The sequence below is a fragment of the Thalassophryne amazonica genome, chromosome 21, assembly GCF_902500255.1.
Source record: "Thalassophryne amazonica chromosome 21, fThaAma1.1, whole genome shotgun sequence".
Lineage (NCBI taxonomy): Eukaryota > Metazoa > Chordata > Actinopteri > Batrachoidiformes > Batrachoididae > Thalassophryne > Thalassophryne amazonica.
In genome coordinates, this window is record NC_047123.1 from 14,284,024 (window position 1) to 14,308,410 (window position 24,387).

The 24,387-nt window shown below is 41.1% G+C and overlaps 1 protein-coding gene across 5 annotated transcripts in view; it reads right to left on the reverse strand.

Moving 5' to 3' along the window:
• lama2 (laminin, alpha 2) overlaps window positions 1-16,730 on the reverse strand; it is a 780,279-nt gene extending 763,549 nt beyond the window's left edge. For 4 of the 5 annotated variants that reach the window (XM_034162644.1, XM_034162643.1, XM_034162642.1 and 1 more), the window contains exon 1: window positions 16,540-16,728. In XM_034162644.1, the coding sequence (XP_034018535.1) occupies window positions 16,540-16,606 (67 nt within the window). In that variant the 5' untranslated portion in view covers window positions 16,607-16,728. Of the gene's footprint in view, window positions 1-16,539 lie in introns of all 5 variants that reach the window. The other variant, XR_004558560.1, reaches the window with a different exon arrangement.
• Between the last annotated feature and the right edge of the window lie 7,657 nt (window positions 16,731-24,387).

Below are 24,387 nucleotides of genomic sequence, written 5' to 3' on the forward strand. Positions count from 1 at the left end.
TTTTTCAAAAACCATATGGATTTGAATCACATGTGATTGCGTCAGCCAAGCTTGAGCCTTCGTGCGCATGCGTGAGTTTTTTCACGCCTGTCGGTTTCATCATTCGCCTGTGAGCAGGCTTTGAGTGAGGAGTGGTCCACCCCTCTCGTCGTTTTTTTCATTGTTTAGGAATGGCTCAGAGACTGCTGCTTTGCTTGATCAAAATTTTTTCAGAAACTGTGAGGGACATCAAAGTGGACACCATTCGAGAAATTCAGATGGTTTTTGGTGAAAGTTTTATGGGCTTCAAAGAGATTGTGGAGTGTTACTGTCGCTTTAAGGATGGTCCAGAGCGACAGGCGGCACCGCCGCGACGCGTGAAGCCTCTGTTCCTCTTTCCATGACAAAAACTCCTGTAACAGTGGAATGTGCCGTTCATTTCCAAACTGGACGCTGTGTTTTATCCGGGATGTCATCTGGCTAGCACAGGAATTGTGAAAAGACGTGGACATCAGCACTTTTTCGGCACATTGAGACAGATGTGCGGAGGAATTCCGTGCGTCGCGGCGGTGCCACATGGCGCAAAGCAACGCTGTGATGAAGCCTCACAAGACATGTTCTGGCATGTCCAGGCACATCCACAATTTCTCGGATAATCACTTGATGGAAAAACCACCGACAGATGTCTGAACGCCATCTCAAAGCCGTCCTGTGAGACCAAAATGGAGGTGGTTTTGTCTCGCTCCAGTAGCGAATCCATCGTGACGAAGCCTCCGCTCGGCTTTCCATGACAAAATCTCGTTAAAAGTGAAATCTGACGGAAAATGGTTGAAGTCCAGCTCTTGTGATAACCAGAGAAATTGCACACGATGGTCACAGATCCATTCAGCCATCCGTTTAGAAATGAAATGGTCGCTCAGCCTGTCGATGGCAGCTTCGGAGCGCGGTGCACCACCAGTCGCTCTGGACCGTCCTTAAAGTGACAGTAAACACTCCATAATCTCTTTGAAGCCCATAAAATTTTCAACAAAAACCATCTGAATTTCTCGAATGGTGTCCACTTTAATGTCCCTCACAGTTTCTGAAAAAATTTTGATCAAGCAAAGCGGCATTCTCTGAGCCATTCCTAAACAATGAAAAAAACGTCAAGAGGGGTGGACCACTCCTCACTCAAAGCCTGCTCACAGGCGAATGACGCAACCGACAGGCGTGAAAAAACTCACGCATGCGCACGAAGGTTCAAGCTTGGCTGACACAATCACACGTGATTCAAATCCATATGGTTTTTGAAAAAAATAAGGTCGGATAGTTTTCTAATAGAACTAGTATACATAGATAATTTAACCTGCTGGGTCTTTGATCATCTAATACATAAAGCTGACCGTGTGTGTTTGCTATGCACAGCCACAGTAATTAAGCAATCCACACTGGGGCCCTTAGGTTGAATTCTGTGTGTGAAAACACACACACACACACACGATCAGCCCTATACAACCCCTAGCAAAAATTATGGAATCACCGGCCTCGGAGGATGTTCATTCAGTTGTTTAATTTTGTAGAAAAAAAGCAAATCACAGACATGACACAAAACTAAAGTCATTTCAAATGGCAACTTTCTGGCTTTAAGAAACACTATAAGAAATCAGGAAAAAAAAAATTGTGGCAGTCAGTAACAGTTACTTTTTCAGACCAAGCAGAGGGAAAAAAATATGGAATCACTCAATTCTGAATAAAAAATTATGGAATCATGAAAAACAAAAGAACGCTCCAACACATCACTAGTATTTTGTTGCACCACCTCTGGCTTTTATAACAGCTTGCAGTCTCTGATGCATGGACTTAATGAGTGACAAACAGTACTCTTCATCAATCTGGCTCCAACTTTCTCTGATTGCTGTTGCCAGATCAGCTTTGCAGGTTGGAGCCTTGTCATGGACCATTTTCTTCAACTTCCAAACATTTTCAATTGGATTAAGATCCGGACTATTTGCAGGCCATGACATTGACCCTATGTGTCTTTTTGCAAGGAATGTTTTCACAGTTTTTGCTCTATGGCAAGATGCATTATCATCTTGAAAAATGATTTCATCATCCCCAAACATCCTTTCAATTGATGGGATAAGAAAAGTGTCCAAAATAACGTAAACTTGTGCATTTATTGATGATGTAATGACAGCGATCTCCCCAGTGCCTTTACCTGACATGCAGCCCCATATCATCAATGACTGTGGAAATTTACATGTTCTCTTCAGGCAGTCATCTTTATAAATCTCATTGGAACGGCACCAAACAAAAGTTCCAGCATCATCACCTTGCCCAATGCAGATTTGAGATTCATCACTGAATATGACTTTCATCCAGTCATCCACAGTCCACGATTGCTTTTCCTTAGCCCATTGTAAGCTTGTTTTTTTCTGTTTAGGTGTTAATGATGGCTTTCGTTTAGCTTTTCTGTATGTAAATCCCATTTCCTTTAGGCGGTTTCTTACAGTTCGGTCACAGACATCGACTCCAGTTACCTCCCATTCGTTCCTCATTTGTTTTGTTGTGCATTTTCGATTTTTGAGACATATTGCTTTAAGCTTTCTGTCTTGACGCTTTGATGTCTTCCTTGTTCTACCAGTATGTTTGCCTTTAACAACATTCCCATGTTTGTATTTGGTCCAGAGTTTAGACAGAGCTGACTGTGAACAACCAACATCTTTTGCAACATTGCGTGATGATTTACCCTCTTAAGAGTTTGATAATCCTCTCCTTTGTTTCAAATAACATCTCTCATGTTAGAGCCATGATTCATGTCAGTCCACTTGGTGCAACAGCTCTCCAAGGTGTGATCACTCCTTTTTAGATGCAGACTAACGAGCAGATCTGATTTGATGCAGGTGTTAGTTTTGGGGATGAAAATTTACAGGGTGATTCCATAATTTATTCCTCAGAATTAAGTGAGTCCATATTTTTTTTCCCTCTGCTTGGTCTAAAAAAGCAACCGTAACTGACCGCCACAATTTTTTTTCCTGATTTCTAATAGTGTTTCTTAAAGCCAGAAAGTTGCCATTTGAAATGACTTTAGTTTTGTGTCATGTCTGTGATCTGCTTTTTTTTCTACAAAATTAAACAACTGAATGAACATCCTCCGAGGCCGGTGATTCCATAATTGTTGCCAGGGGTTGTATATTAAATCACGAGCCCTTATTTTCGCAGTTCAAGTAGTACTCAGATCAGGTAGCAAGCATCACACTTTACTTACTACATAGTAGCGGCTGTCTAGGGTGCACTTTAACTACAATCCAAATGGGCCAGCGTGCATTGTGTGCATTCATTTTTTCAATTAAAATATAGATGCTGTGTACGGCATGCCAGAGCATTGCAGAGCATTGATATGACATGCTATCACCTTTTATCATCATTCACTTGAGTCTCATGAATGTCACAAACTGCTCTTTGAAAGTTACTGATGACAACATAAACACAATGCAATGCAACGCAACTTACTACAACTTAACTAAAGTGACATGAAATATACAATCAATCAATCAATCAATTTTTTTTTTATATAGCGCCAAATCACAACAAACAGTTGCCCCAAAGCGCTTTATATTGTAAGGCAAGGCCATACAATAATTATGTAAAACCCCAACGGTCAAAACGACCCCCTGTGAGCAAGCACTTGGCTACAGTGGGAAGGAAAAACTCCCTTTTAACAGGAAGAAACCTCCAGCAGAACCAGGCTCAGGGAGGGGCAGTCTTCTGCTGGGACTGGTTGGGGCTGAGGGAGAGAACCAGGAAAAAGACATGCTGTGGAGGGGAGCAGAGATCGATCACTGATTAAATGCAGAGTGGTGCATACAGAGCAAAAAGAGAAAGAAACAGTGCATCATGGGAACCCCCCAGCAGTCTACGTCAATAGCAGCATAACTAAGGGATGGTTCAGGGTCACCTGATCCAGCCCTAACTATAAGCTTTAGCAAAAAGGAAAGTTTTAAGCCTAATCTTAAAAGTAGAGAGGGTGTCTGTCTCCCTGATCTGAATTGGGAGCTGATTCCACAGGAGAGGAGCCTGAAAGCTGAAGGCTCTGCCTCCCATTCTACTCTTACAAACCCTAGGAACTACAAGTAAGCCTGCAGTCTGAGAGCGAAGCGCTCTATTGGGGTGATATGGTACTACGAGGTCCCTAAGATAAGATGGGACCTGATTATTCAAAACCTTATAAGTAAGAAGAAGAATTTTAAATTCTATTCTAGAATTAACAGGAAGCCAATGAAGAGAGGCCAATATGGGTGAGATATGCTCTCTCCTTCTAGTCCCCGTTAGTACTCTAGATGCAGCATTTTGAATTAACTGAAGGCTTTTTAGGGAACTTTTAGGACAACCTGATAATAATGAATTACAATAGTCCAGCGTAGAGGAAATAAATGCATGAATTAGTTTTTCAGCATCACTCTGAGACAAGACCTTTCTAATTTTAGACATATTGCGTAAATGCAAAAAAGCAGTCCTACATATTTGTTTAATATGCGCTTTGAATGACATATCCTGATCAAAAATGACTCCAAGATTTCACACAGTATTACTAGAGGTCAGGGTAATGCCATCCAGAGTAAGGATCTGGTTAGACACCATGTTTCTAAGATTTGTGGGGCCAAGTACAATAACTTCAGTTTTATCTGAGTTTAAAAGCAGGAAATTAGAGGTCATTCATGTCTTTATGTCTGTAAGACAATCCTGCAGTTTAGCTAATTGGTGTGTGTCCTCTGGCTTCATGGATAGATAAAGCTGGGTATCATCTGCGTAACAATGAAAATGTAAGCAATACCATCTAATAATACTGCCTAAGGGAAGCATGTATAAAGTGAATAAAATTGGTCCTAGCACAGAACCTTGTGGAACTCCATAATTAACCTTAGTCTGTGAAGAAGATTCCCCATTTACATGAACAAATTGTAATCTATTAGACAAATATTATTCAAACCACCGCAGCGCAGTGCCTTTAATACCTATGGCATGCTCTAATCTCTGTAATAAAATTTTATGGTCAACAGTATCAAAAGCAGCACTGAGGTCTAACAGAACAAGCACAGAGATGAGTCCACTGTCCAAGGCCGTAAGAAGATCATTTGTAACCTTCACTAATGCTTCCTTGAGCAGCCTGGTAGGAATGGGGTCTAATAAACATGTTGATAGTTTGGATGAAGTAACTAATGAAAATAACTCAGAACAATCGGAGAGAAAGAGTCTAACCAAATACCGGCATCACTGAAAGCAGCCAAAGATAACGATACGTCTTTGGGATGGTTATGAGTAATTTTTTCTCTAATAGTTAAAATTTTGTTAGCAAAGAAAGTCATGAAGTCATTACTAGTTAAAGTTAATGGAATACTCAGCTCAATAGAGCTCTGACTCTTTGTCAGCCTGGCTACAGTGCTGAAAAGAAACCTGGGTTGTTCTTATTTTCTTCAATTAGTGATGAGTAGAAAGATGTCCTAGCTTTACAGAGGGCTTTTTTATAGAGCAACAGACTCTTTTTCCAGGCTAAGTGAAGATCTTCTAAATTAGTGAGACGCCATTTCCTCTCCAACTTACGGGTTATCTGCTTTAAGCTACGAGTTTGTGAGTTATACCACAGAGTCAGGCACTTCTGATTTAAAGCCCTCTTTTTCAGAGGAGCTACAGCATCCAAAGTTGTCTTCAATGAAGATGTAAAACTATTGATGAGATACTCTATCTCACTTACAGAGTTTAGGTAGCTACTCTGCACTGTGTTGGTATATGGCATTAGAGAACATAAAGAAGGAATCATATCCTTAAACCTAGTTACAGTGCTTTCTGAAAGACTTCTAGTGTAATGAAACTTATTCCCCACTGCTGGGTAGTCCATCAGAGTAAATGTAAATGTTATTAAGAAATGATCAGACAGAAGGGAGTTTTCAGGGAATACTGTTAAGTCTTCTATTTCCATACCATAAGTCAGAACAAGATCTAAGATATGATTAAAGTGGTGGGTGGACTCATTTACATTTTGAGCAAAGCCAATAGAGTCTAATAATAGATTCAATGCAGTGTTGAGGCTGTCATTCTCAGCATCTGTGTGGATGTTAAAATTGCCCACTATAATTATCTTATCTGAGCTAAGCACTAAGTCAGACAAAAGGTCTGAAAATTCACAGAGAAACTCACAGTAACGACCAGGTGGACGATAGATAATAACAAATAAAACTGGTTTTTGGGACTTCCAATTTGGATGGACAAGACTAAGAGTCAAGCTTTCAAATGAATTAAAGCTCTGTCTGGGTTTTTGATTAATTAATAAGCTGGAATGGAAGATTGCTGCTAATCCTCCGCCTCTGCCCGTGCTACGACCATTCTGACAGTTAGTGTGACTCGGGGGTGTTGACCCATTTAAACTAACATATTCATCCTGCTGTAACCAGGTTTCTGTAAGGCAGAATAAATAAATATGTTGATCAATTATTATATCATTTACCAACAGGGACTTAGAAGAGAGAGACCTAATGTTTAATAGACCACATTTAACTGTTTTAGTCTGTGGTGCAGTTGAAGGTGCTATATTATGTTTTCTTTTTGAATTTTTATGCTTAAATAGATTTTTGCTGGTTATTGGTGGTCTGGGAGCAGACACCGTCTCTACGGGGATGGGGTAATGAGGGGATGGCAGGGGGAGAGAAGCTGCAGAGAGGTGTGTAAGACTACAACTCTGCTTCCTGGTCCCAACCCTGGTTAGTCACGGTTTGGAGGATTTAAGAAAATTGGCCAGATTTCTAGAAATGAGAGCTGCTCCATCCAAAGTGGGATGGATGCCGTCTCTCATAACAAGACCAGGTTTTCCCCAGAAGCTTTGCCAATTATCTATGAAGCCCACCTCATTTTTTGGACACCACTCAGACAGCCAGCAATTCAAGGAGAACATGCGGCTAAACATGTCACTCCCGGTCTGATTGGGGAGGGGCCCAGAGAAAACTACAGAGTCCGACATTGTTTTTGCAAAGTTACACACCGATTTAATGTTAATTTTAGTGACCTCCGATTGGCGTAACCGGGTGTCATTACTGCCGACGTGAATTACAATCTTACCAAATTTACGCTTAGCCTTAGCCAGCAGTTTCAAATTTCCTTCAATGTCGCCTGCTCTGGCCCCCGGAAGACAATTGACTATGGTTGCTGGTGTCGCTAACTTCACATTTCTCAAAACAGAGTCGCCAATAACCAGAGTTTGATCCTCGGCGGGTGTGTCGTCGAGTGGGGAAAAACGGTTAGAAATGTGAACGGGTTGGCGGTGTACACGGGGCTTCTGTTTAGAACTACGCTTCCGCCTCACAGTCACCCAGTCGGCCTGCTTTCCCGGCTGCTCGGGATCTGCCAGAGGAGAACTAACGGCGGCTAAGCTACCTTGGTCCGCACCGACTACAGGGGCCTGGCTAGCTGTAGAATTTTCCACGGTGCGGAGCCGAGTCTCCAATTCGCCCAGCCTGGCCTCCAAAGCTATGAATACGCTACACTTATTACAAGTACCATTACTGCTAAAGGAGGCCGAGGAATAACTAAACATGACAATGACATGGTGAAAAATCTTCTCTATTACGCATGCCTACAATCAATAACTCAGCGAGTGATGGCATAAAGTGATATTCTACAGCATCTGTATATCACAAGAAGGACCATACTGATGTACAGCTCTTCAAGACAGACATTTATTAGAGAAAAATAAATAAGATACTTCAGGGTGCAGTATGTTATCATGTGTTTTGGTTTTAAAATCATAGGTTTCTGTTGAAATTTTAAGATCACTGCTTAAAATCAAAAATTTTATTTGGAACTTATTATAATGCATTTTTGAAGCTCTGCACAACCAAATTCTCTCTCTCTCTCTCTCTCTCTCTCTCTCTCTCTCTCTCTCTCTCTCTCTCTCTCTCTCTCTTATGGTAGTGTTCTATGCATTTTGACCATCTACTGGATGGGAGTGTGAATAGCAACCAACGAACACATGGTTGCTTTTTCAGAATCACACAAACAGATTTTTCAGTTTTACAAATGCCTTTTTTTTTTACAAATGAAAAAAAATGACAAATACACATTTATTTGTAAAAAACAACATAAATAAATCAATCAACCAGTTATCAGAGGATGCTCATTTTCCATCTATGTGTTAACGCTCAAACCTTCAGAATTAGCCCATTACTGTAAAACTAAAACAAATGTGATATTTTCATTTTGTAAAAGTGACAGAATTGGCGTTAATGTCAATGAACTGTCCGGAATTAGTTTCATTTATAAATCAAAACCATAAGTGAAAACTGTTTTGCTTTTGATGTCTCATGCCACATGCCTTGGGCACTGTATGTTGAATGTAAATTACTTTTTTGCCGCAGCGTGGCAGCCAGGCCAATTCTGCTGGGGTAGAGCTGAGCTCAGCTCCTCACAGCTGCCTGAATGCTGCAAAACATGTAACAGACAGGAACTAACGTATAATTTTAAGGTTTACAAATGTTTTTGACTGTTCGGCTTTACTAACTATGCCAGTAAAAAAAAATTGTTAGTGGACTGAAATTTAGCAGAACTAAATTTAGCGGAGGTTAATTGGTCCACTGATGGTTTTCGAAGTTAGCTAAAATGGTAATTCCCTAACAAACAAGTTAGCTTCACTAATTAGCGGTTAGCAGATTAGCGGAACTGTGCCCACCACTGGTCACAGGTAATCTAAAAACCTCACATGCAGACACGTGCTTCCTCCTGTAGTTAGTCTGCATGACGGCGATTAAGAAAAGACGATATTCACTATGGAATTGCCCCTAGATAAATATGTCCTCTTCATTAAAATTAGCTGTAATTTTGCAATGTTACAAAAATAAACCTACATTATCAAATCAAATCAATTTTATTTATATAGCGCTAAATCACAACAAGAGTTGCCCCAAGGTGCTCTATATTGCAAGGCAAAAGTCATACAATAATTACAGAAAAACCCCAATGGTCAAAACGACCCCCTATGAGCAAGCACTTGGCGACAGTGGGAAGGAAAAACTCCCTTTTAACAGGAAGAAACCTCCAGCAGAACCAGGCTCAGGGAGGGGCAGTCCCCTGCTAGGACTGGTTGGGGCTGAGGAGAGAGAATCAGGAAAAAGACATGCTGTGGAAGAGAGCAGAGATCAATCACTAATGATTAAATGCAGAGTGGTGCATACAGAGCAAAAAGAGAAAGAAACACTCAGTGCATCATGGGAACCCCCCAGCAGTCTAAGTCTATAGCAGCATAACTAAGGGATGGTTCAGGGTCACCTGATCCAGCCCTAACTATAAGCTTTAGCAAAAAGGAAAGTTTTAAGCCTAATGTTAAAAGTAGAGAGGGTGTCTGTCTCCCTGAACCGAATTGGGAGCTGGTTCCACAGGAGAGGAGCCTGAAAGCTGAAGGCTCTGCCTCCCATTCTACTCTTAAAAACCCTAGGAACTACAAGTAAGCCTGCAGTCTGACAGCGAAGTGCTCTATTGGGGTGATATGGTACTAAGAGGTCCCTAAGATAAGATGGGACCTGATTATTCAAAACCTTATAAGTAAGAAGAAGAATTTTAAATTCTATTCTAGAATTAACAGAAAGCCAATGAAGAGAGGCCAATATGGGTGAAATACGAGGTCTGTCCGTAAAGTATAGGTCCTTTTTATTTTTTCAAAAACTATATGGATTTCATTCATATGTTTTTACGTCAGACATGCTTGAACCCTCGTGCGCATGCGTGAGTTTTTCCACGCCTGTCGGTGACGTCATTCGCCTGTGAGCACTCCTTGTGGGAGGAGTCGTCCAGCCCCTCATCAGAATTCCTTTGTCTGAGAAGTTGCTGAGATTTCTGCAAGTTCCTGCTCGTCAGCAACATTTGTTTTTAGGACTTACTGCGGAATATCAGAATGGAAGTACTGTATGTTTTCTTTGTGATGCATTTGACTGTGAATGAATTTCTTCTCTGTGGTAACACAAAACACAAGAAAAGCACAGAAATTGTTCAGGTATAGAAAAGGTGACACTGAGTAAAAACAGATCATTTTTTGAGAGTTCATTGCAGAGTCAACTTTATTCTATTTTATTGGATGTGCAATCACATTCTCTGACAAAATCCTCCTGTTGATGCCAGAATGAGCCATTACAGAGCTACTGAAGATATACTGGTGAAAATTCTTGTATTTTTTTCACATCACCACACACTGTCTTGCTGCTTCAACTTCATTCTCTCACCGATGTCCTCCATGCATTCTCAATTTCAACCCTTCTCCTCTGATTATCTCCTGGTGCCTCTTTGGGCTCCGTCATTGATAGAGATCATGCCTGGTTGACATGCCTGATAATGAGGCTCCTTTTGCAGATAGCCTTTTTTGCCCTCTCCTACTCACTTCTCCCCTTCTGGATCACACACATACAAAAAAATGCAGTATGCAGAAACACACCCATCCTGACATCGTGTCCCTTTCCCCTCCACAGGAGGTCCAAAGCTCTCCTGGAGATCTTTTGAAGAGAATAAATAGAGAAAGCATGACAAGCACTGGATTTGTCTCGTCTTTCAGGCAACAAACCACAATGCCAAACCCCCGCACTACACCACAGAAAAACATGCACATGCAAAAATATACAACCAGAACAAGCTTACAGTGGGTTCAACCATGTTTAATAAATAGAATACTACAGCTTATACATTATTTACTTACAAGCAATGGGAGTATCTGCTTTAGGGCCCCTTCTGGGCATGGGCCAGTATGAGATTTGGACGGTATGAAAACAGTAGGTAAAAATACCGCAGTTTCACGGTATTATGTATAGCTTTAAAATGTGCTTTAACAACATTATGGCTATTTGCATATTAAGTGCGTGTGATTCAGGCACACTAATTGACGCAATGTCTACCGCTACAAGCACTATACCACTGATAACTTTATAGAAAATACCAAAATAATAGCCACTCTTTTAGACATGTCGCATCTGCCCCGTGGGAAACATGACGTACTTGCTTAGGGTGAAACATGGCTGGAATAAGATCCAGAACTCCGGAGGCTCAATACTTGGCCCAGCTTCACCAACAAACTGCTTGGAATAGATGTATTTGTCCTTCTTGACATGTTTGTGGGAGAAATTTGGTCGACCACAAGCAAGACTTGAGGCCACCACTAGTACTACTCAGTGGTTTCAAAGATGGGATAAAGTTTACTACTTCCATGTAATCATTTGTGGGTATCTTGAATCGCTCCGCGTCCGACACAGGCCATAGCTACGATGCTTTGTTGCCACCGTTTTTGGCTTGAAGGGCTATTCCGCAGAAAATAAAATTAAAAAGCCAACTTGGTCCTTTTAGACAGAGGGAAAAGTTCAGTGCAGGCTTCGCCTCTTTCAGCCATTATGCAGAGCTAGCTAACATCAGCTGCCTGTTTGTAAACAGACAGAGGTGCGCGCCAGGGGGAAGGGCAGCAGCGGCTGCCTCCGCTCTGCCTGTCAAGAATTCTCAAAACCCGCTCATACCGTAGGGACGGTATAACGAAACATTTTAGTGGTTTTGATACCGTGGCTTTTTCATACCACGGGATACCGTGAAACCGGTTATCGGCCCATGTCTAGCCCCTTCACACATAACACGATTTAAGTCGACTAGCGCATGAAGGAGGAATTGCATGCCAAATGTGAAAAATCGGAGCTGCCTCCAACACCTCGTACATGTGTCGCTACTGCCTCCAATGCCCCGTACACTTGTCACAACAACTATTTGGGCACACCAACGGCTGAAAGACAGAGGGTGCCCTGCGAGAGCCCATTCGATCCCTCTCGCAGCAGGTGTTGGCCAAATTCAAGGTGACACACATGAACATCTAACACCACTTGCTTGGCACTTAAAAAATGTGTGGCCATTCATGCTGTTAGCACGAAAACAGTCAGCAGACGATTACTATCGAGCTGGATGTGAAATTTGTCTAAGTGGCCCCACGAGTGTGGCATTGCAAAAAGTAACAAACATGTGGCCTGCATGTGTATCGCACCTGTGCGCATGTGTTGGGCTCCCCCCCCAAAACACGTGGCGTACATACGTGTGGTACGTGTGGCACACTTGCATAAAATGCTGATATGTATGCTGCACAGACATAATCACATGGGGCCCCTGACAGGCAGGTCTGAGCGCACACAGCACAGCAAGGTGCCTGTCAGCTGCTGACTAGACTTACTGACAGCTCACATAACATAGAAACACAGTGACATGTTCGACATTGTCACATTCGTGTGTGCACTGGACGGACAGAACACGTACCGTGTTTGGACGGACATGAACTGTCCACTGTGAGTCTGCTTGCTGTCCTCATGAGGACATAGTGTACATGAAACCAAATATCGCTGTTGTGATGGCCTGCAGCAAGTGAGTGCACGGTGCGCATGGACAGGCTAAACCAGGTGATACGGACCATGAGATCATAACATGCAGCGGGCAATCTGACTGTCACATCACCCACGTGACCTCTGTTCCACATGAAGTGGTGTCTGTCCTGTGGTGCGCAGTCCACAAGACACACGTGCTGGGCAGGCTGGACACAGCGGACCAGTAGATGTAGACAGCACCCTGCTTTTCATTCATGTTATTTCATGAAGGTACGTCTGTGACCATGGGTCATCTACAGAGGAACAGACGGTTCATACTTGTATTGTCTGCTTGATGAGAGGGATTCAATAAAGTGCAGTGTTTTTTTATGGTGTGTGTTTTTTTTTTTTATACAACCATCTCCTTGTTGATTTCAGGCATTTTTCTGCACTTTTTACAGGCCAGTGATGGTAATGCAGTGGCAAAGTTTCGGTCTGGCAATCAGAGCTTTTGCAAATTGCAGGTTTGACTCTTGTGGGTGGCATGTATTTAATTTTTCACAGCAGCTGCACCATGTTCACATTGTGTTCCCGCTGTAACGGTTTCGTGGACAAGCGTGCATGAACTGTTGCGTGCATGAAACCATCACAGCGGGATTGTTCACGCCTGCCTGTCGGCTCGATGTTTTCATGGTTCGCTCATAGGAGCTGTTCCGCCGTGATTCGCCCTGAATTGTACTTATTCTTACTATGTGTTGAAAAACGTCCAACTCTATGGCACATTTCTTTCAACAAAATAAAAAGAACACTTTTATTACAATTTGAGGAATTGATTTGTGTGACCAAGCTGCCAGTCAGAATATTTGGAGCCATTCTGAGGGTATTACACTTCCATAAACACACCAGTACCACAACAATGCATATTACAAGGCTGTGAAATGAAAATTGTGAAATCCGAGGAAAATTTGCGGGGGGTCTGCCCCCCCCCCTCGAGCAGCCGGCGTCTAGGGCCTTGTGGGGCCCCAGAAACCAAATTAAAAATTTTCATCTACTGATACATTTTCAACATCTCCTGGAAGAACAAATCTCAAAATTAGTGCATATTTAAATGATCCTAGATTCAACCTTTCATTTGAACCGTCAATGATCATGTTGAAACAACAGAATACGACGTGGAAGTAGGACCTGGTATGACTTTCCTTTTAATTGTAAACCAAATTATGCATTAACTCAGAACAATTAAACTACATCAAATTCAGTTAGACTGAAAAGACTGTTAAAGTATTTCAAAAACCAGAATGTAGAATTTGTTAAAAATCAGGGTAAAATATCAATAACATACCTTATAGTAAAAAGCCACACATTCTTGTGTAAATTCCTGTAAATGTCTTTTTTCAATGAAAGTCTAGATTAATGAAAGAAAAAAAGAGGAAAAAAAGGCACATAATCTTTTCTGAAATCCTGTTTGAACAGCACAATGTTTATTTTCCAGAGAGAGAGAAAAATTCTTACCAGTTCGCTTTTCCCGTTTCTTTCAGGTGTGTTCATGAAGCCAGCAACCATTCCACGGATTCTTGTCCTTATCACACGTTTTCAAACCGTCTTTCTCGCCATCTTCGCTCTGTCTGATGTCATTCCGTGACACAGACATGCTGCAAAATTCATGTTTTAAAAACTTGAAAGTTCTAAAAGTTTGCGATGTACATGCTACGTTTAGCTAAGCTTCGCACAGGAGCCACACAGTGTCACCGCAGCAACCAACCAGTCCCGCTTTACGACAACTGTCGTAACAGCCAGGCTTTGAGTGGCATTTATTTTCCTCGAAACTCCGCGGATCCGAGGAAACTGATTTGTATCTGTAACACACAGATCAGTGTCCGCGGACTTATAAAACTTACACGATGTCCTAAAAAAAAGAATGCTTTGCGATAAGCATTTTAAAAAGTCAGTAACGATCACGATTAAAGAGTACAACACTAACACACCCCCGCGGATCTCCGGAATCCCGCGGATCTGCGGAGTGCCCATCTCAGCTTTCAGTGGCTTACCAGTCGAGTGAGTATAAGAGAAATTGTGGAGAGCTGGGCATGTCCCAACTTGTCCTCTGACACTCCAAAACGGAGGTGTTCTTTGTCTCGCTCCATCAGTGAATCCGTCGTGACGCGCAAAGCCTCCGCGCGGCTTTCCATGACAAAATCTCTTGTTAAAAGTGAAATCTGCCAGAAAATGGCTGATGCCCAGCTCTTGTGATAACCAGAGAAATTGCACACGACGGTCCCGGATCGACACAGCCATCCGTTTAGAAATGAAATGGTGTTTTCTGCCTGTCGATCGCGGCTTGGAGCGCGGCACGCCGTGCGCCATTGTGGGCCGTCCTTAAAGCAGTAGTAACACTCCTTAATCTCTGTGAAGCCCATACAATTTTCACCGAAAGCCATGTGAATTTTCCGAATGGTTTCCAGCTGCCTGTCTCTAACAGTTTCTGAAAAAATTCAGATGGAACAAAGTCTAAATCATTCCGCCATTTCCTCGCAATGAAGAAACGACGAGAGGGGTGGACCAGTGCTCACTCAAAGCCTGCCCACAGGCGAATGACGCAACCGACAGGCGTGAAAAAACTCACTCATGCGCACGAAGGTTCAAGCTTGGCTAACGTAAAAACATATGAATCAAATCCATATATTTTTTGCATAAAATAAAAATGTCAGATACTTTTCTCACAGACCTCGTATCTTGTTCTGCCCACAGCTGAGTGACATTCAGTTGATAAAGGCCAGATAAAAGTCAAGATACTAGTACAATAAAGCAGAAATCTTTAGCATTTAAGCAGCTGAAAGAGAATTTGGACAATGTTTTTTTTTTTTAAATAGTCAACATGATTAATCAATTATCAAAAAACAGTGATTAATTTAATAGTTGACTGTGTTTTTTGGATGATGTGGTTCTGGTGGCTTCATCGGACAGTGACCTCCAATGTGCACTGGGCAGGTTTGAGGCTGAATTCGAAGTTAAGATTAGTATTTCCAAATCTGAGACCATCTGTCAGAAAAGGGTGGTTTGTCCTCTCAATGTTAAGGAAGAGTTATTGCTCAAAGTGCTGGAGTTTAAGAATCTTGGGATCTTGTTCCCAAGATGGAGCGTGAGGTTGATAGTCAAATCAGTACTGTGTCTGAGGTCCGGCGGATGCTGTACCAGATCATGGTGCAGAAGGATCTGAGCCAGAAGGCGAGGCTCTACATTTACCAGTTAATCTATGATCCTCACCTATTGTTTAGTCATGAGCTCTGGGTAATGACTGAAAGAACAAGACCATAGATACAAATGGCAGAAATGAAGTTCCTCCGTTGGAGTGTTGCTCCATCTAATTCAGTGATGTCACACTGCCTTTCTAAAAAGTTCAGGGATTTACAAGCATATACAAAATAAACCATATGGGAAAATCACATGTGTTCACACATTAATAATAACAACTATCTATGAAAAACTTTCCAAGAACTCAAAGCACTAAACAAAGAACTAAACACCATGCCAAAAAGGCTGAGGGCCCATTCAAAACAAAAAAATGAATACAAATAATAAGCAAATGATTATTTCTAACAATTTTCTAGGGCGGGTGGCTACTTGTGGCTCCCACACCACCCCAATCCTAATGAAATACTGTAGGCTCCAGAAACTGTGTTCAACAGTGGTGAGTTGGAAAGGGTCTGATAAAAAAGTAAACTAAATAAAATGTAATGTGTGCTGATAATCACAAACAGCACTTATACAAACTGCACAAAGTCCAGCAAAGCGACTTCTCATGTTGCATTCTGATATGTTTGAACAATGTCATGACCCAAGTATCCTGTTGTTTAGACCCTTAATTGAATTTTTACAAAAACAACCACAGAATCCAAAAAGCATGTCTGTCCAACATCCGTTTGTTCTCAGTATCACTGTTAATGGAGATGATTCAGAAATACACAATTTATCCATAAATCATAAAGAGCACCCAGGCAGGAAGCTGACATTTTCTAAAGCAGGTTTAAACACTTTGTCAGCTTTGTTCTGTAAATCTCATTTTCTCAGATCACTTTGATCAGATGGAATAATTTAATCAGTGAATTCACGTGTTGGGTGCAAAGAACACCTGCAGCCTCTCAGCTCTTTCTCTGCTCGAGGCGCTGCTTTGTTCGTAGTTTGTGCAGACAAACTGCTCAGCATCTTCTCGGGCGAAACGAGGACTCACCTCTCTGCTGGCCGGCGCAATATTGCCATAGCAACGCGGTCACAAGCACGAGCCGGAGTCCCGTCATCTTTTCCACCGTGAGATTCTGTCCCCGTCCCGCGCGCGTGCTGTGGCACGTCTCGGTGCGGAGTTCAGAGTTTTCTGAAACTTTCACACAAGTAGATCCAAACTATTTCTCTCTCTCACTCTCTCTCCTCCTCCTCTCTGTACTCCTCCCTCTCTCCTCAGTTTGTCCAGGGACAGCGGCGGACATGAAAGGGGGGGGGGGGGGCGGGGGGCGGCGTTAAACGGCCGAGTTAAAAAACTTCTGTTTCCTTTGAAGTTCCGACGTTCCGCCGTCAGATGTTTTTCAATGCGAAAATACAGGAGTAAAACAGTGAAGGCAATTTGATGACTTAGTTTATCATTCAGATTTTAATGTTCAATAGACAGATTTAAAAACAAAACTGTCTCTGATCCAATACTATAATTTATTAAAATTATTAAATTATGCACATTCTCACACAGTTTTTCCACAAACTTCGCCCTGAATCCTGATCACCTTAAAGCAGGTAGGCTTTCTGTCTGACCCACTGCGGCAGCCAACAACCTGATAATAATTCACCATGCATTTATTCTTCTTTATGAATTACATTGATTCTGACTTGCAGCACAGCCGGCTGCAAGGCCGCAGCTCAGATGGGATGGAGTTAAATTTGTCTCATTTATACCTGAAAGGAAATGCTTTTGACAAAAACTTCAGATTGTGTTTATTTCTATTTATGTCCAAAGATCGAGGATCCAGTGACCATGTGCAGATTTTATGTTCAGAGATCGAGGATCCAGTGACCATGTACAGATTTTACACATTGTACAGATGTCCAGAGACCAAGTATTTCATATTAATTTACTTTTAGACAGTGGTGGCCACAGATAACCAAAAAATTAACTTCGATAGCAGATAATCAGATAAATGAAAAGGTATCTTTGATAAAGATAAAACACCCAAAAATGTATCGGAAGTTACAGATAACCGCTAAATTCCAGTATTGTCTCCGGTACACTTGCAACTACAACCCCTGGCAAAAATTATGGAATCACCGGCCTCAGAGGATGTTCATTCAGTTGTTTAATTTTGTAGAAAAAAAGCAGATCACAGACAGGACACAAAACTAAAGTCATTTCAAATGGCAACTTTCTGGCTTTAAGAAACACTATAAGAAATCAAGAAAAAAAGATTGTGGCAGTCAGTAACGGTTACTTTTTTAGACCAAGCAGAGGAAAAAAAAAAAAAATGGAATCACTCAACTCTGAGGAAAAAATTATGGAATCACCCGGTAAATTTTCATCCCCCAAATTAACACCTGCATCAAATCAGATCTGCTCATTGACATTGACCCTATGCCATGACATTGACCCTATGTGTCTTTTTGCAAGGAATGTTTTTGCAGTTTTTGCTCTATGGCAAGATGCATTATCTTGAAAAATGATTTCATCATCCCCAAACATCCTTTCAATTGTCCAAAATATCAACATAAACTTGTGCATTTATTGATGATGTAATGACAGCCATCTCCCCAGTGCCTTTACCTGACATGCAGCCCCATATCATCAATGACTGTGGAAATTTACATGTTCTCTTCAGGCAGTCATCTTTATAAATCTCATTGGAAAGGCACCAAACAAAAGTTCCAGCATCATCACCTTGCCCAATGCAGATTCGAGATTCATCACTGAATATGACTTTCATCCAGTCATTCACAGTCCACAATTGCTTTTCCTTAGCCCATTGTAACCTTGTTTTTTTCTGTTTAGGTGTTAATGATGCCTTTCGTTTAGCTTTTCTGTATGTAAATCCCATTTCCTTTAGGCGGTTTCTTACAGTTCGGTCACAGACGTTGACTCCAGTTTCCTCCCATTCGTTCCTCATTTGTTTTGTTGTACATTTTTCGATTTTTGAGACATATTGCTTTAAGTTTTCTGTCTTGACGCTTTGTCTTCCTTGGTTTACCAGTATGTTTGCCTTTAACAACCTTCCCACGTTTGTATTTGGTCCAGAGTTTAGACACAGCTGACTGTGAACAACCAACATCTTTTGCAACATTGCGTGATGATTTACTCTTTTAAGAGTTTGATAATCCTCTCCTTTGTTTCAATTGACATCTCTCGTGTTGGAGCCATGATTCATGTCAGTCCACTTGGTGCAACAGCTCTCCAAGGTGTGTTCACTCCTTTTTAGATGCAGACTAACGAGCAGATCTGATATGATGCAGGTGTTAGTTTTGGGGATGAAAATTTACAGGGTGATTCCATAATTCTTTCCTCAGAATTGAGTGAGTCCATATTTTTTTCCTCTGCTTGGTCTAAAAAAGTAACTGTTACTGACTGCCACAATCTTTTTTTCTTGATTTCTTATAGTGTTTCTTAAAGCCAGAAAGTTGCCATTTGAAATGACTTTAGTTTTGTGTCATGTCTGATCTGCTTTTTTTCTACAAAATTAAACAACTGAATGAACATCCTCCGAGGCCGGTGATTCCATAATTTTTGCCAGGGGTTGTACTAACAAGCTGATTTTGAGTTTTAACACCACAATCACTTTTGGAAGCATCAAAAGCGATGACAGATCCAATCAATGAGTCAGCACTTTTGTCTTTGAGCATCCTGCCCCCTGCAGGAAGCTCCAGTTTACTACATGGCTTCCAGCACAAACGTAGCTGAGAGGAGCCACATAACTCAACTCTGTGCTCAATCACAGTACTGAGGTCTTCGAAAATAAAGAAATGCTCACTTATAGTTTGGTGTAAATAAAATGAATACTGATAGAATAACTCCATTAATGTCAATTCTGTCATTTGTGCAAAGTTAAGATATAACATATCTTTTAATGTTGAATAATGCACTAATTCTGAAGTTTTGTAACAAACACAAACAGATGGCATTCTGGGTAAAATGTGCCTCCACTAACACTGATTGGTTGACTCATTCATTCTATGTAAACCAACACATTAATGCAGGGGTGAGCAAGGAGAGCCAAGACACTGCAAATTTTCCAAGCAACCATACACCTCAGCAGGTGGGTTGCTGATGAGCTTCTCCCCTGAACATAAACACCTGATCGTCAATGAAATCACCTGCTGAGGTGATTGGTAGTAAGGAAAACCTGCAGTGTCTCAGCCCTTCATGGCACATGATTGCCCACCCCCACGTTAATGTGACATGTGTCGTGTACTGGTCTTTACAGATAAATGTGCTTTTGTAAAATATGCCTTTTTTGTGTGTGTGTAAAAAAAGGCATTTTCAAAAAAAAAGCCAAGTTGTAATTAGATAACCGTCTGATATAACCGGTGTCAAAATAAATAGAACACTGCCATGATCTACTGGTTCCAGTGCGAGTTTTGGCCCTTTTTCAGCTGATTTTTCATTCGTGCGAGGATTTTTTGGATCGCACCGAGTTTCAGGTTAATCGCGCGTCCTGCATCGTTTAGTAGACATGGAGTAACGAGCTGCGTTTAACATCTCATGACCACCTCCTGATCGGGGATCGTATGGTCAGATGAAAATCAAACCTGTTTGATATTCTGGTCGGCCATCGTGAGGGTATCCCGCTGCTGAAGCGCTACAAGCATCCTCTCACACTGTGCATGTGCAAACACTGCAGACCTGTCTTGTAATGTTTTGTTGTTGTTGTTTTTTAACTTTAATGTCTCCCATCGAGAGTTTTTGTAAATTAAGTTTGAAAAAAAAGCTTCTGTTTATGTTTTGCTTCTGGAAACATGAGTCCGACGTGTGGTTTTTGAACGTACAATGTGTGTGAGAACATAAATCGTGCGCTCTGAACTTTTACACCGTGCGGTTCTGTAGTACAATTTGAGCTGGAACCGAGTACAGTGATTGAAAATATCAGCCCAGCTTCAGGACAAATACTGTCATGAACACTACTGGCCAGTAGATGGCAGTAGAGACCTTGAAAACTTGCCAAAACAAAATTCCAGATAATCTGTGTCTGCTACATTTAAGATGCGTGGAATTTAATAAATGCAAACAATAACAATGTCTATAAACCTACAGAATATATTCACGAGAGTTTTAGGTACTAGAGTTTAATGCTGTTGTCCGTGAAGCCTGATCAGAGTGTCTCAAATGCATTTCTCATATCATGAATATACTGAGATACCCATAATTCACCTGGACACAGCATGTCCACAGTAAAACCTTAAATATTTGCGCATTACTTTAAAACTTAAACATATTTCTGATATTTTCACTTTATAAAACTTCAGACGTGATGTTAATTTAAATAACATGTCCAAAATTAGTTTGGTTAAAATTTGAACCATAAGTTAAAAATGTATGCCTCTAGATGACTTGGGTGATATTGCCCACGTACTAGTATGGGGTTAAAAAATTATTTATTTATTTTTTTTTTGGTGGCCAGTTCTCCTTTGCCTGCAGAGGATAGAGCGGTTTCTTCTAGAAGAAAGCTCTTGTCTGTTTGCAGAGGACAGAACTACACATCTGCTACAAAACATTTAACAGATTCATTCAACATTCAACTGATTTCAAATTTTATAAGTGTTTGTAGGTGTTCAGCTTTGTTTACCACGTTAACAGTCTAAAAATTATCGGGCAAAAATGTATCGGAAGATAATTAATCCGATAATGGTTTTGAAAGTTATCTGAAAAGATAATCCGATAATGAAAACATTATCTTCGATAATTATTGCATTATCGGGAACTGTGCCCACCAGTGCTTTTAGACTCAATAAAATGGTATTGACATAGAAAACCTGTAAAGCCTACTTTTAGTACACAGAAAATTCACAGGAGGTATTGGTAAGGGAATCAATAAAGAATCGGATCGATAAGCAGAATCGATGACGACATCGATATCAATAAAATCTTATCAATACTGAAGGAATATATCCTAAATGTGCTTAAATATGTATTAACCATTTGTGCTTTTTCCCCATTCAGAAATATCCTATTATGCTGAGATAAGAATATATTGTTACATTTATGAGTGTGTTCTAATGTTTGGAAGTGATCATTTATATATTAATAGAGCCTGTTGTTGAAGGATATATTACTCATATGCGCATAGTGATCAACATTTATCAATGCTTATTAAACATGTAATCAATAGCTAAGGTTAATTATGCGATATCCATATGTTCAAATACTTTTCAAATATATGTCTGAATGCTTTTGAACTGTGTATTGTGTGTGCCAAATTAAAGGTATGTTATGTTTGTGATTATATTTGCTTTTGCTTAGTTTCTTAGCAGGCTGTTTTAAAGATGATAGAGAAAAATCCTCATGCTGCAAACAGCATATGGAACAGGATGCCAGTACTAACCACAGTCAGATAAGGAGACTAAACTTGATACACAGGTATGATTAGACTTGTTTGTTAGAATATTGTGCAACTTTGCGATGTGCAAATATTTCTGTGGTATAACTGCAGTGATGAAACTTTCTGACAGTCCTTCAGTTAGCAGTTTTCTGGCCCAAAACAATGTCTTATCAGTTTATGCACAGGTGTAACTTCAGGAGAAAGCGGAAGCAAGAAGACTTCATGGCGCGCGTGGGCAGGACCATGCCACGAAGCAGAGGGATAAGACTACTCAGATGAAGGACAATGCCGTAGTTTAGGATGAATCATTGTATTAGCATAAGGGGTCAGATATGTATAAAAAAGGTCTCCGCCCATGGCTGGAGCTTCCTCTTTGCTGTAAGCTTGCTGGAACACCAGACTGCTGGTTGGAAGCTCTTAGCTCTTGGGTCCCTCAGAACTTATGGGTATGATCAGATTCATCCTACTCATTCTGTTATACTCAAATTCTGACTGGTCAAAACCTTCTTTCAAATCAACGGACGCGTGGGATAAGAGAGACAGGGGGAGGCGAGGTCACTGGAGACCCCTGAATTATCCCAAGAATACCCATTCCTAGACCAGACAAATTCCCAGTGAGTAGAGGTAAGATCATGCAATGTAGCTGCCACAGCACTAAAATTTCAGATAAATTTCCTGTAGAATTTTGCGAAGCCAAGGAATTGTTGGACCTCTTTGTGACTCCGAGGTGTGACCCACTCAGACATGGCTGCAATCTTGGAAGGTTCCATTTGGATCTACCCCTCAGATATCATAAACCCCAGAAATGATACTGTGGGCTTGTGGAACTCACACTTCTCCACCTTGACGTACAGCTGATCCTCTAACAGATGTACAGTCCAGACATACTGTGTATGTGTGGCTTCATGGGGAGAGAAAATAAAAATTTCATCCAATTAAACAGAAATTCCTCAAAATGTCATTTACTCATCCTTGAAACACGGTGGGGGCTTTGGTGAGCCCAAAGGGCATTACCAAGTTCTTGCAGTGGCTGGTAGGTGTATTAAAGGCCGTTTTTCATTCATCACCTGTCTGAATATGGACTAAATGATAGACGTTGCGGAGGTCAAGCTTGGTAAAAATCTTGGACCCCTCCAGTAATTCAAATGCTGAGGTGAGTAAAGGGAGAGGGTACCTGTTCTTAATCGTGACATTGTTAAGGCCCCGCTCATCAGTACAAGGATGCAGTGATTTGTCTTTCTTCTCTACAAAGAAAAGCCCTGCATCAGCAGGAGAAGATGATGGGTGAATGAGTAAGGGATTCCTGTATATATGCTTCCATGACTAGACGTTCAGACCGGCTAAAAAAAGTTTACCCCTCGGGGATTAAAACCAGGTAGCAAATCAATGGCACAATCATAATTGTGATGCGGCGGTAGAGATTTAGCCTTAGTTTTGCTGAAGAATAGAGCAAGATCATGGTAATGAGAGGAAACTCCGGTCAAATCAGGGTTAGCAGAAACAGGTTGGACCTTATGACTAGCCATATACAATGAGGAAAATAAGTATTTGAAAACCCTGCGATTTTGCAAGTTCTCCCACTTAGAAATCATGGAGGGGTCTGAAATTTTCATCTTAAGTGCAGCCTTGAGCAGGTCTACAGTTTTGTCCCTGATGTCCTTAGACAGCTCTTTGGTCTTGGCTATGGTGGACAGGACTGAGTGTGTGAACAGGTGTCTTTTATACGGGTAACAAGTTCAAACAGGTGCAATTAATACAGGAAAAGTGTTCAGAATAAGAAGGCTTCTTAAAGAAAAATTAACAGGTCTGTGAGAACCAGAATTCTTGCTGGTTGGTAGGGGATCAAATACTTATTTGCAGCAGTAACATACAAATAAATTATTAAAAAAATCATACATTGTGATTTCTGGATTTTTTTTTTTTTTTAGATTATGTCTCTCACAGTGGACATGCACCTCAGATGAAAATTTCAGACCCCTCCATGATTTCTAAGTGGGAGAACTTGCAAAACCGCAGGGTGTTCAAATACTTATTGTCCTCACTGTACATATTTATACAGTTGGGTCCCAATGAAACAATTTGACAATTGCTCCAATCACAGTTTGGACAGTGCTGAATGTCACATCACCCGTGTGAGCAATGGTCCACATGACGCGATGTAGTTATTTGATGTTAATGTTACCAGCAGATGTAGTATTCAAGATTCAAACCACTTTATTGATCCCTGAAAGGGCAATTCATATCACACCCAATTACCTCAGACAAAAAACACAGCAATTAATCCACAATTATTACTAGTTGAATGTAATAATGGCACACATCAGAATTAAAACACCGCACATACATTTGATTGTTTATGTACACTAAACTTTAAGACAGTCTGTCATCCGAATTGCGGCAATGTAAGTGTGGGATGGCCACAGCAGTCTCCCGCGCAGCCACAAGCTTGGGGGAAAACGAAAAGCTGCAGCAGCTGAACCACGCTGTCTCCCAGTGGGGGGAAAGGAGTGGCAGAC